At 40.6% G+C, this 14130-nt stretch overlaps 1 protein-coding gene across 19 annotated transcripts in view; it reads right to left on the bottom strand.

Moving 5' to 3' along the window:
* The window catches only part of SVIL (supervillin), a 230599-nt gene that overhangs the window by 77036 nt on the left and 139433 nt on the right, over nucleotides 1-14130 (bottom strand). For 18 of the 19 annotated variants that reach the window (XM_077896945.1, XM_077896946.1, XM_077896947.1 and 15 more), the window contains 3 exons: nucleotides 10389-10446; nucleotides 10122-10273; nucleotides 6420-7074 (listed from right to left, as the gene is read on the bottom strand). In XM_077896945.1, the coding sequence (XP_077753071.1) occupies nucleotides 6420-7074; nucleotides 10122-10273; nucleotides 10389-10396 (815 nt within the window). In that variant the 5' untranslated portion in view covers nucleotides 10397-10446. The remainder of the gene's footprint in view (nucleotides 1-6419; nucleotides 7075-10121; nucleotides 10274-10388; nucleotides 10447-14130) is intronic. The other variant, XM_077896949.1, reaches the window with a different exon arrangement.

The following is a 14130-nucleotide window of genomic DNA, read 5'->3' on the forward strand; positions in this document are numbered from 1 at the left end:
GACTGCTCCCCACCTGGCACTTGGCCTCATCCTACCTCCTCCTCTTAGATCTTCACTGGGTATTGACGTCTTGGTCCTGGGAGCAGCCTGCCTTCCATGGCTAGCAAATTCACCACATCTGTAAGGACTTGGTTCAATTTTGACCACTTCTCCATGGAGGAAAAATTAATACGCCATCTTGGTATTCCCCTGGCACCCAACCTTGATCTCTAGAACCTTACTGACTCTATTGTGTTATAGTTATTTCCTACACTTTTTTTTTTTTTTTTTAAATAATATAGCCAGGTAGGAGCACAGTGCCTGGTACACAGGAGACTCAATATAATTTTCTTCAATGATTAGTTAAACTATGTCAGAGCTGAAATTAATCTATAAATCCATGCCTATGAGGTATGCATGGATACGTGGATGCCTAGGATGAACTCTCTTAAATTACAAGTTTTCATTTTGCTTATAAGGGCCAAGTTTTTAAGGACCTTATGTAAATCCACATAAATTGTTTCTCTAATTCCTCTGTTCTTTCCTAAAAATCTCTAACCTTCAAAGGGCAAAACCAGCAAACTCTTCTCCACTGTGTTAGATAATAGAACTGATATAAGTAAGGGGAGCAGAGCACAATGGAAAGAACTGGCAGATTCAGGGAATTTGACTGAATGAATGGGTGATGGATGATGGTCAACTTTGTCAAAGTAGCCATATGGTCTTAATTTAATTCTTTAATCCTTAGTTTTTTTCATGTATAAAACTGATGTTTAAATAATCTCCAGGATTACTTTTGTTTCTAAGAATTTAAAATTCCTTAACATTGAGTATCTATTTTTGTGGGGTCTTGGGGTGAAGCAACTCTCTATAGGGCAGAAGTCACTCTCCTGGGAGAGGACCACAGGGTCACTGGGACAAAATAGTGAGATGGTGACCTTGGGTATAACAGAACTCTCCTATGATGTGGCAACTGGCTAGCAGGAAACAAGAACTCACCCTAAGTTGTCATAGAGGTTGGGAGTTGCTTTTGGTTGTATCCCTAAGTATATAATAATAGGCTTTCACTCCCTGTAACTCCTAAGAATCAAAAGACTAAAAAGTGCTTCCTGCTGCCACAATGAAGTCAAATCCAGCACAGTAGAATTAGTTTCACCCTGTGGGTGCCCAGCTCTAATAATATAACAGCTTCTAATTAAAAACCAGTATTCAGCTTAAGAAGAATGGTTATGAACTTAGGCATCTCATTAAAATTAACAGTTTATATGCTTCAAGTTGCTTGTTCAGAAAAAGTACTAATGATTGCTTTGTGTCTACGTGCAGGCACACGAATGTGGGACGGCACACGCACATGGCAGGTTCTGCACTTAAAATCTGGCAGACATTTGAATTTTAGGACATACTAGCTAGGATTCTGGGTGACATTCATAATTTAATTCAATGAACAGAAATTGATACTTGCCAGTGAGAACAGAAAAAAAATGGGAATGAGTTAACCATATTTTAACAGTCAAAAGCTAGCAGAGCAGGGTGAAAAGAAGATGTTTGGGGATACAGGGGCTAAAAGGTGAAAAGAGTTCCATCCCATTAGGAGATCTATGAGAGTACTGGCAGGCCTCTTCTTTAGAGACCTAGGTGTTAGAGATCTAGGTTTTCTAGGACACCTGGTCTGACCTGGAAGCTATGTCAGGAACACTCCTGCTCTTGGGGGACAGGGGCTGAGACAGGAATGCAACGTGGATGGCCAGAGGCAGCATTCTTCCTCTGTATCACTCCCTTGTGGACATTTCTATCATGGCAGGTTAACAGGCAATTAACAAGGAAAACAGTCAGTTTGAGGCTCCGACGGCAGTTTTTAGACTGAGACGCTCCCGGAAGATGAGCAAATATAATCAGAAATAACCTATAAGAGCATTGCCTAAGCCCCTTTCCTTCTCAGTTGGCTGAATCTGCCTGTCACCAAGTCTCTGAAAAGGCCTATTGTGGACAAAGCATCATTGACCAATGACAGCTCTCCCTGGGTCAAATTTCAGGGATGGCTCTACATACCATATTCATTTTCTAATGATGCAATTTGCTAAGTGGGAGAAAAAGGGGCGGAGACAGAAGTGGAGTCATGAAACAAACAAAGGAGGGTTTTCTAGAGTGGACCACGACTGGGAAATTAGGTATAATTTTCCTCTTTGACTAATAAACAGGTCGTTGAGAACTGGGAGTCACAGTATACGCTCAGGAAAACAGCAGGGGTGGGGCTCAGGGAATGAGTTTAGAAATAAAAATATGATGCATTTTCTTTTTTTTTTATTAGCTAAGAAATACAAATTCTGCATTTGGGATTTCTATTAGTAACAGGAGCTCAGATTTTTAAAAATTTGAATAATCCACAGCCCCCAGATCCCTTTGAATTTTATTCTAAAATTCACAATGGCTGAATTAGCAAAGAAGGTTCATATCGGCAAAACTACTCTAGTAGTTTTGAACTACTAGTTCTGGTAGTCTAGAACTCTTAAACACTGTTCTAAAATTCTAAATTGAGGGGCTTGGCAGGATTGGGGGATGAGGATTAAGAGGTGTCTTAGCCTGGGTGGCTCAGTGGTGCCTTTGGCTCAGATTCTGACCCCCTGGGGGTCTAGGGATCTAGTCCTGCATTGGGTTCCCTGCAGGGAGCCTGCTTCTCCCTCTGCCTATGTCTCTGCCTCTCTCTATGTGTCTCTCATGAGTAAATAAATTTTTAAAATCTTTAAAAAAAAATGAGGTGTCTTAGGCTCTATTCTAATGGAGAATATATATATATATATTCTCCATTTGCTTCAGAATGATGTGTTCACCTGCACTCCCAGGCAGCTATAGGATTTTTGAACTAAAGACCCTTGACATACATATTTTCTTAATGATACACGTGTTCAAATGAACATTAAATAATTCTAATAAATTTAAATTTACTGCTCAGCTAAATATTGCCCTATAGACAGTTATGAGCTTAGAATGCTCCTAACTGTATACTGACTGTTCTGTATGCACATGTGTTAGTGTGTGTAGAGAAATACAGAAGCTGTGCATTTGATGTCTGGCTTATAGTAGAATTTTTAGGATGCCATAGGAAGTCTTTGATAGTATATTTATGAGTGACACATTCTTTTTGTAATTAATGAAAAGGAATAGCCTCTTGCTAGTGAGCAAAAAATAAAATGATGTAATGGGAATGAGTTAATTCAGAGATTAATAGCCAAAATACTTGGCAGAGGTAGGTGATGAGAGAGTATAGCGTAGCAGTGAGAAAAATATTCCATCTCAATACCACAAATTCATGTGGTATAAAATAATTTCATTATCTGTAGATACTTTTTATGGTCACTCCTTAATCTCCCTAAACTTTTCTTTTACATATTTCCATATTGGATGACATTGCATTTTCATTTATGGTTATTAAGACACTGAAATTTCTTTGGTTATTGTTATAATTCACAAAGTATTTTTGTGTTTCTTCTTCCCAAATGGAAATCAGATGACCATGGCTTTCTGATACCCGTATTTCCTGGCTCTAAAGAAAGGACATCTAAGTAGAATATTAATCCATTTAATAAGTCTTTACAAGATGAATTGCCATAGTCAATACAAAATAAATCCTTTTTTAACATACAGTGCTACATTAGTTTCAGGTGTACAATATAGTGATTCAACACTTTCATCCATTACTCAGTGCTCAACATGATAAGTGTACTCTTTAATCACCATCACACAAAAAAAAATCACCATCACATGTTTGACCTATCACCTCACTCACCCTTAACCATCAAATTGTTCTCTATGATTTCTATAGTTAAGAGTCTATTTTTTGGTTTGCCCCTCTTTCTTTTTTCCTTTGCTCATCTGTTTTGTTTCTTACATTTCATATGAGTGAGATCATATGGTATATATCTTTCTCTGACTTATTTCACTTAGGATTATACTCTCCAGCTCCACTCATGTGTTGCAAATGGTAAGATTTCATCCTTTTTTAAGGCTGAATAGCATATCTATATCTATATTTATATCTATATCTATATCTATCTTTATCTATCTATGTATCTATCTATGTATATATAATCGGGTAACGCTGCTATAAATGCAGGGGTGTATGTATCCCTTTGAGTTAGTGTTTTTGCATTTTGGGGGTAAATACCCAATAGTGCAATTACTGAATTGTAGATTATTTTTAACTCTTTGAAGAACCTCCATGCTGTTTATTATATCTTCTATCTTTATTTATTTTTAAAGATTTTATTTATTTGTTCATGAGACACACACACACACACACACACACACACACACACACAGAGGCAGAGACACAGGCAGAGGGAGAAGCAGGTTCCATGCAGGGAGCCCGCCGTGGGACTCGATCCCGGGACTCTAGGATCACGCCCTGGGCCAAAGGCAGGTGCTAAACTGCTGAGCCACCAGGCTGCCCTATATCTTTATTTTTTAATGTCATACTTGTCACACATTATGTTCCATCCTTTTTAATATATGACAGTAGTTTCCTAATATATATGAAATGATTGGTTTCTCTGCCTATGAATCATAAATTTGTATGCCTTGAATGGCTTTTAAAAAACACATGCCTTTTTAAAATCAAAAAACAGATAAATAAAGCATACGCCTCCTCAAGAATTCCTTTACAATTTTTTAATTCTTTTAATCCCCTCTTTGTGAAAGTCAAGTGCTAAGAGGCTGAGGCTAGGCTTATGGAAACTTCCAAGTAATATGCCTCTTCAAATAATTGAGAAAGAAATATCTCTTAAGATTTCACATTCTAGATGATTTTTAAATATTAAGATTTTAACTTACACAAAACTATTATATACCTTATCTTTCTACCTGGAGCATCCAGCCAAGTTTTAGTTATTATTACAAATGATTCAAGATCTCAATGAGGATTTTATGTGATTTTGATGACTAACCTGGATGCCATGTTAACAACTCAAGTTTTCATAATATGGCAATCAGAAATTAGGCTCTGAATTTTCTTTAAACCCATGTAATTATAAATTTCTAATTTCCTCTCTAAATTGGACTGCTAGGTTTCTCTGTCTTGTTCACAAAGCACACAAAGAGTTGGCTTTGACAGTGACTAAGGCAAGAACATTTTTTCTACTGTGAAATGCAGGCTTCCCAAAAAATAGATTTTCATTTCAAAAACTGAGACAACAGGTCACAGTCTCAAAATTCAAGAAGTCCAAAAGCTGAACAAAGGCGCTCAGAATCCCAAATCAGGCTTTAAAGTATTTAAAGTAAAGTTAGTTCTAAGGAACTAACATCTCTAAATATTTTAGTGTGAATGATCAAGTAAGTAGGGACAGGTCTTTGACTCAATAAACTTCAATAAGTAAAATGATCTGTTTCAGTTGTAGTACTGGCACCTAAAGAGGACCACATTTACTGCTCTGTTCCAGTATGAAAGAAATAGGAGTATTTTGCAATACTTTTTTTTCCCCCCAGAATAAATTTGCTGGATCCTCACCTCTCCTCAATTCGCCTGAGAAGCTAATGCTTATTTGGACTGAAAATCATACTTAGCAGTCTACCTAGACAATTGCCCCAAACTTGTAAGTAGGACGTTTAAGTGAATTGCATTTTGAACATGGTCATCACACTTACCGAATTTAAATATTTAAATTTCACTTCAATTTAGATATTTAAATTTCATTTAAATTTAGAAATTTATTTTAAATTTAGAAATCTAAACTCAAATTTCTAAATTTAAATTTAAGTTTAATTTAAATTTCTAAATTAAATTTAGAAATTTTAAATTTAAATTTAGAAATTTAAGTTTAGGAACATATATTCTCTTCTGGCATTTGAAAAGTTTCCGATTTTATACCTTTTTAAATTTTGTTTGTCCTTGTGCTGTTGTCTTTGTGTAGGACAATTACTCTTAATGACTGATCTTTGCAATGAGGCGCTCTTCTACCCAGCTGTCTTCTTAGCATGTTGATGTATTTGTGCGTGCAGCTATACGTTACAGTTATTTTCAGGGTGTACTGCAGTCATACTTCATCCCCTAAACCCAGACCCTTCCACAGTGTTCGTGGTCCTTCTGCTTTGTGATTTTAGATGACAGCAACAAAACAGTCACCAATTAGCGTGAGTTTAATTATAGAAAAATATATATTAAAAGAGACAATTATTAGAGGCATGTAAGAAATGCATAAAAAGAAGGGTCCCGATGTGATGGGAGGCTCCCATCAAAGTGTCCCCACGACACCTGTCAGCTTATCATTTGCAAAAAGAAGAAGCTGAAGCGTCCTGCTGTGGCAGAACCGGTTCTGTTCCTGTGGACGTTTAAACATTGCTCTGTTACCTACTTCCGCCAGCAGCAGACCCTCGGCAGGACGGGGGTGCCCAGACCCCGGCTGGGGAGCAAAGCAGACACAAGCGCAGCCCGCGGGCCGCACGCTTACCTGGCTCGGGCCTCGGGAGCCAGCGGCGGGTCAGCGGCCGAGGGGCCCAGGGAGGCCGGGGCCGCGCTGCGCGTGGGCCTCGGGGACCTCGGGGACCTCGGGGACCTCGGCACTTCACTGAAGGCGCCTTCTCGCCCGGGGAACGGGCAGGGCGAGGCAGTCTCGGCCGGGGGCGCCGGGTCACGGGGCGGCCCGCCGGCGCCGGGCTCCTGTGCACGTCTGTGGTTCTCCGCGCCGAGCAGCACGTCGGGGTCGGACAGACCATCGCCCGCGAGGAGGCCGTGGTCCCTGGGCTCGCGCACGCAGGGCCTGGGGTGCGCAGAGCTCGCCTCCGGGCCCGGCTCGGCCTGCCTGTCGCCCTTCCCAGCCCTTTTGTCCGCAGCCTCCGCGTCCTTCCTGGACTTGGAGTATCGGGACTGCGATTCCGCGTCGGCTTCGGGATCCAGGGCTATGCCGTACTTCTCGGCCAGCTGCCGGCGCCTTTCCGCCTTGTAGCGCGCGATTCTCTCGGCCTTGGACTCCAGGGCCTGCGTGTCCGGGGCAGCTGGACCGCCCGACGGCTCACCGTGGACGCCCGAGCTTGGCGTGCAGAGCCTGGAGCGGGTCTGCTTTTCCGCCGAGGAATCCGAGGTGTCTTCGTCTTCATTGGACCGGCCTACAAGGGGACCACACGGGGCACACAGACAGCGTTCAAGGACAGGCGCACGGTTAGCCCTCCGCCTTCTGTGCACAGCATGCACCTGCGCGCCCGCGCTGCGGAGGACCCGCATCTCAGCAGGCGCATCCCGCCACCGACCACCTGGGCTGCGGGAGAAGCGCGAGGCCCGCAGGGAGACCCGCTAGCCACCCACCCCACGGCCCCCGCTAACGCTCCGCTCCTCACTCCTGGCTGGCTGGCTGCCTCTTACCTAGTTACCTTTCTGTTTTTGAGTTTAATATTTCACGTAGGAGGCCAGAGGATGAGTTGGGAGTCCTCTAGAAAAGATAACAGATACCTGAACCACTGTAATGGGCAGCCCCGGGGGCTCAGAGGTTTAGCACCGCCTTCTGCCCTGGGCGTGATCCTGGGGATCCTGGGATCCAGTTCCACGTCAGGCTCCCTGCATGGAGCCTGCTTCTCCCTCTGCCTGTGTCTCTGCCTCTCTCTCTCTCTGTGTCTCTCATAAATAAATAAAATCTTAAAAAAATAAATAAATAAACCACTGTAACTTGACAAATGACAGATTGTGGTTTCACAGGATCTGACAGTAACCAAAGGGCCCTCTCAGTATGTACCGAATTCGTGTATGTGTCCCTTCTTTTTTTTTTTTTTTTTTTTTAACAAAAGTGGAGTTCTGCGATTGTAGCACACATACTTAATACAGAAAATATCTAGGGGTGCCTGGGTGGGTCAGTGGTTGAACGTCTGCCTTTGGTTCAGGTTGTGATCCCAGGGTTCTGGGATCAAGTACTACATCTTATGTCCCTAAAATAAGACTTCCAAATATAGGGAAATGTATATACACAACATTAAGGATACATAAAACATGAATTATTTTATATAGAAGAAATCAATTTTATAAAGGACTAGAAGGAATATATAGAAATGTTAAATAAATTAGCAGTTTATTGATTACTATATATTAGTCATTATTGGTGATTTGGAGTTTTATCTTCCTGTTTTCATGTTAGGCATTTTTTTTTTAAGATTTTATTTATTGATTCATGAGAGAAAAAGAGAAAGAAACAGAGACAGGGGCAGAGGGAAAAGCAGGTTTTCTATAGGGAGCCTGATGTGGAACTCGATCCCAGGACTCTGGGATCACGACCTGAGCCAAAGGTAAACAGATGCTCAACCACTGAACCAGCCAGGTGCCCTGGCTTCATAATATTCTGATAGACATTCCATAACTAATTTAAACCTTCTCATATTCCTGGGCATTTACGTTCCTTTTTTTTTTTTTTTTTCATTGTTTCTAACTTTTAATCAGTCTGATTTTCTGACTACTATCACAACAGATAAACATCTAATTGCTTTATCAGAAAGTATATCATTTTAAGAAACTTCCTAGACTACCAAATTAATTTCTATAAAGTTTGTATCAATTTACACTTGAATCTGCAAGATGTGTTCTCTTATAAACACTGAGTATTCATTTTAAAAATTTCCTTTCATTACTAGAAAAAGAGAATATATGCATTTTTAAATTATTTATTAGCCATTTTTATTACTTTTTTCTTCTCTGGAATATCTGGTCAAGCTTATTGCTCTGTATTCTATTGATTCATAGTGCTATTTCTATTGGTTTTGCATGCACTTTTATAAGACTATGAACCTGAATCTTATTCATGAATATTTCAAACTTGTTTAATATTTTGTTGTCTATGTGGAAGGTTTTTTTGGAGTCTAGATGTGAATTGCTATGTAGTAGATTGACCTGGTCATTTGATTTCTCCAGCTGTTTCTGTGTCTTGAAAGTCCTTTTCCATTCAATTTGAATGAAATATTCACCCATGTTTTCCATGGTTTTTTTTTGTCTTTCTTTTTTTTTTTTTTAGATTTTATTTATTTATTTATTCATTCATTCATTCATTCACTCATGAGCGACACAGAGAGAAAAGGCAGAGACACAGGCAGAGGGAGAAGCAGAGAAGCAGGCTCCATGCATAGGGCCTAAGGCGGTACTTGATCCCGGACTCCAGGATCATGCCCCAGGCCGAAGGCAGGTGCTTAACTGCTGAGCCACCCAGGGATCCCTTTTTGTCTTTCATATAAATGAGAAGAGGGCTACGTCCCCTCTCCCACTGTACAAGAACCTGTTTTCCCAGTACTGTTTTATTAAATAAGTCTACATTTCTCACGAATATGTGATGCTTAAATTATCATATAATACATAGGTTTACTTTTATATGAGCGAGGGTTTATTTCTGACTCTAAATTTTGGAACTCTGCCTAATTCTTGATTCTCCATGTAACTTAAATCTTAATTCTCTAGTTTTCTGGCCACAGAAGATCAGGACATCCAGATAAGTGACATGATTACATCATGAAGTGAGATCAACAGCCCTCTCTGAGGAAGAAACTAGAAAACACTAGCTATAAAAAGCAGCAGCACAGAGCTGCGGAGCCAGGAATGGGGTAAGAAGAACAGCCCCCCATATGGGTCATCCTCTTCCAAGGCCAAGTTGAATATTTGATGTTCCTAACATTGACAGTTATCAAAAAAGTCACGTTTGAAATACTGCTTAATATAAAACAAATATCCAAAACATTAAATAGAATGTTTATTACATAAACACCTAGACTAAGAACTAACCACTCAAGGTCCAGGTTCACTTTTAATGCTCCCTGCTTCGAGCGGGCCCCAGGCCCTGTGCTGGGCACCTGGGTACTCTGTTTAAAGGAGCCTCATTCAGACCCCTAAAAACTCTCACTGAGGATCTCAGGCAGCAGGTCCTGTGCCAGGGCGCTGAAGGTACTAAGAGGGAGACATGGTTCCTGCCCTTTAGGGGTCCCAGGAGTTACCAACAGTAGGAATCACTTCTTACCACTATGATACTGGAGCAGGGCAGAGCTGATATATGTGTCATTGCAGTTTTTCACAAATAATGTATATTTAATAAGTAAGTACATCTACACAATTCATTTTTGTGGAATATCTCATTTTCTAATAGCACTGGATAAAAAGGCTTGATGGCAGGCCACCAGGCAAGCATGCTCACCAGTGTGGGGGCTGGCAGGGTCTGTGGCTCGCATGTATCTGGGTGTGTCTTCCTCCAACAGGCGATGAGTCACTAACCCCGTGCAGCTCTGTAAGAGGATGGGCTGGGTGTCCGTCTCGATTCCTTCTAGGCGCCTGGCAATTCTTTCTTTTCTGTGCAGGATACCAAAACAGACCTCGTGAGCCATGGAAATCAGTTCTCGGGAAAAAGTGAATACTGCTTCAGCAAGCTCTTCTACTTTCTAATTAGGTACGATAAATATCTTACCTTTTCATTTCTAAAAATTCGTTTCTCTTTGGTTCAAAGATTTTTCTTAATTCTGCAACTAAAATAAAGAAGAATAAAAAGATGCTCCAATTTCTAGTAGTCATGCATTCATTTTACTCATTCATGAAGCATATATTTATTGAACTTATGTTTCTGTTCTTGGCTCCCATGAGCAGTGATACACAGAACTGACACAGGTCCTGTTTTCCGGGAGATTGTCTTCTAGGGCAGGAGGGCAGATGCCAAATGGGAAGCATGTGCATCCAGGTACATACATACACACACATACACACACACACACCATACACACTGCAGGTTTTGCTAAGAAGTAAAACCATGAATAAGGGATAGATTGATAAGAACGAATTCTACTTCATCCAGGGACGTACTGAACATTAAGATCTCTCCAGCAAGTACACAGCTCACTATCTGTTTTTAACTGTTAGTGGGTTCAATAAAGTATTCCAAGCTTTGCATTCTGGAAAACTTCTAATGTCTGCAAAAGTAGAGACAAGTACTAGAAGCACCACACACCCATCAGCAAGCTACAACTACTGTCTCACCACACCCCTATTTTGCCCCATTAATTAACCTGTAAAAATCTGTAACTACCTGATTGTGTTCCCAGTGGTACCTAATAGAGGATATAGCCATTAACTGCAGTTTAGGTTAACACAGTTCCTCAGCATCCCCTTACCAGCATTTGCTAGAAGAAAATGTTAACATTTGTTTCCTTGCTATAATTTGGGTGGATGATGGATAAAGTAATTGCCCTAATTCTCCTGGTAACACGGGATGGGCAGACAAATGTTTTGCTGAGCTTGGGAGGATCTCACGTGATACTGACTACAAGGATATTACTGAGATACTAAATAATTGTTCTTTGGAGAAATGGCCAAATTTGATGGAGAGTAAAGGTCTCTCTTCTCACCTCCTCTTCAATCACATGAATTCATAAAGACTTGTCTGAGTGGCTCCTGTTGAGGGCCCAGGAATACTGGGAAGAGGTATCACTGACAGCTCTGGGGGCCCATGGAACTTTGAAAGGTTGAATCAAAGGAGGCATACTAGAATGCTGGAATATTTTTTAATTTTATTTTTTTTCAAAGTAAACTTTATATCTTGGGGCTCCTGGGTGGCTAAGTCAGTTAAGGGTCTGAGTCTTGATTTTGGCTCAGGTCATGATCTCAGGGTTGTGTGATCCAGCCCCATTTTGGGCTCTGCACTGGGCACGAAGCCTGCTTAAGAATCTCTCTCCTCCTACCTCCTCATCTCCCTCTCTAAAATAATAATAATAAAATAGTAAAATAACATAAAGTACTTTATGTCCACCATGGGACTTGAACTCACAACCCTGAGATGAAGAGTCACATGCCCTACTGACTGACTCAGTCGGGTGCCTGTGAATACTGGAATTTAATTTTCAACTACTTTAATTTCCTTTCTTTTTTTAAAGTTGTCATTTTTTTTTTCTGTAATGAGTCAAAACCACACAGAAACACACACACACACACACACACACACACACACATCTTTTATATTGCCCTTTCATAGTCTTTGGAGATACAAGCCTTGTCTTTATTTATTTTTAAATGATAGCCCCTTCAAATTTCAGTTAAGACTAAATTGACTTGTGTTAAGATAGTTGGCTTCAAAAAAGTCTCTCCCTCAGTGGCCTTTCCCAGGAACTGGAGTGATGGGAGGCAGAAGTGTACTCGTTCTGCACTGTCAATGATGTTCCTATTTGGACAATGAGGGTATAATGATAATAATGCATCCTGCCATGTTTCCTTTTGAGGAAGCTTGACTAATCATAGCCTCCTAGTTAACAAATTAACTCCAGCAAGGTGATGGTGTGATAAAACTTCAATAGCTGGTAGTACGCATTTTGAAAATATTTTCCAAGTGTTCTGAAAGGTAGGTTTCAGACATGTGTCAAAATCGTACCTAAGAAGCAGATTGTATTAATAGGATCTACAGGGTGTAACGCCACTGACCCTCCACCCAGATATGCTATGGTCTAAATGTTTAGTCCCACCCCAAATTCATATGCTAAAGTCTTAATCCCAAAAGTGACAGTATTAGGAGGTGGGAACTTTGGGAGATGATTGGCTCTACCCTCATGAGTAGGATTAGTGCCTTTATAAAAGAGCCTCCACAGAGCTCCCTCACCCTTCTATCATGTGAGACACAGTGAGAAGCTGAGAGTCTGTAGGTCATAAGAAGGTTCTCACCAGAACCCAACCACGCCGGATTTCTGGTCTAGCCTCTAGAACTATGAACTCTTTAAAAGCCACCCAGTCTATGATATTTTGTTACAGAAGCCTAAATGGGCTAAGGCAAGATAAGGATAAAAATATTAATTTAACACACAGTGTCCTATAGCTTCTATTGGAAAAAGTTAAGATATACTTATCTAATTTGAGACTGAAAATTACTTTTATTTCGTTAGATTTTAAATTTTTCCATAGAAATTAATGTAACTAAAGACATTTTAAAAAGATTCCAGCAGTACAGTGAAAAAGCTAAGTAGCAAGTTGCTTCCTGACAGTTTTTTTTTTTTAAGATTTTATTCATTTATTCATGAGAGACACAGAGAGAAAGGCAGAGACATAGGCAGAAGGAGAAGCAGGCTCTGCGTAGGAAGCCTGATGTGGGACTTGATCCTGGGACTCAAGGATCACACCCTGAGCCAAAGGTAGATGCTTAACCACTGAGCCACCCAGGCGTCCCATTTCCTGACAGTCTTATTATGGAAGGAATGATCAACTAGTTGGCAGAGTATGCAAATACCTCACCCACAACAAAACTACTTTTCCTACTGCCATTACCTACATGTTTCAATATTCTATAAAAACTAAGATGATATGAGAAGGGAATGGGCTGATGGTCAGAATAGTCATTTGTCCCAGAAACTGAATTCCAAGAAGCCCTGGCCAGTGAGGAAAAAAGGTAAGGGAAAGAGTAAGCCAATTTATCCTACTGTCCATGGTGATCTCTGTCCTTTTCTGGACAGAACACGCTGGGCAGTCTGCTAGTGAACAGTCATCTGACAGCCACTCCCTGCTCTAAGTCTTAGGATAGCATTTAGCAGACATTCAGGTGCATGTCCTCAGGTTCCCAGACTCATCAGCTGGCTCTGGACCAGATAACAGATCATGATGGGGATGCTAATGGCCTTGTGAATGAAAAGCTTCTTCATGAGTCCTGCACCTCAGGATGTTAAGTATCCTTGGCTCTCCTGCCAAATGCCTAATCATCATTAGTTGGAATGACACAAAAATGCTTTCATTTGTTTCCAAAGCCCCCCCCAGGGATGAGAAACATAGATCCCAGGACAAAGATTAAAATAAGCAGCCAGTCCCCAGGATGCCCATGCTCTAGGTTATCCCAATGACAGACACCACTAGCTAGCATTGCACTCTTTTCAACAACACCCAGGTTTAAACTCAAAACCGTTTCAAGCCTATAACCTATAGTCCTCTCTGATTATTTACTGAGGAGTGAAATGAGGTCATAAATCAAACAATACTTTAAATGTATCAGCAAGCAAGGGGCACTTGGCTGGTTCGGTTGGTAGACTACCCAACTCTTGATCTCGGAATGGTGAGTTTGAGCTCTATGTTGGGTATAGAGACAACTTGAAAATTAAATAAATAAATAAATATATCAGCATGCTTATTCATTCTTAGTAGAAATCTATAGTGAATCTTTTAGGGAAAAAAAAATCCCTTAAGCAAAC

The sequence above is a fragment of the Canis aureus genome, chromosome 5 (assembly GCF_053574225.1).
Source record: "Canis aureus isolate CA01 chromosome 5, VMU_Caureus_v.1.0, whole genome shotgun sequence".
In the NCBI taxonomy this organism is placed as follows: domain Eukaryota; kingdom Metazoa; phylum Chordata; class Mammalia; order Carnivora; family Canidae; genus Canis; species Canis aureus.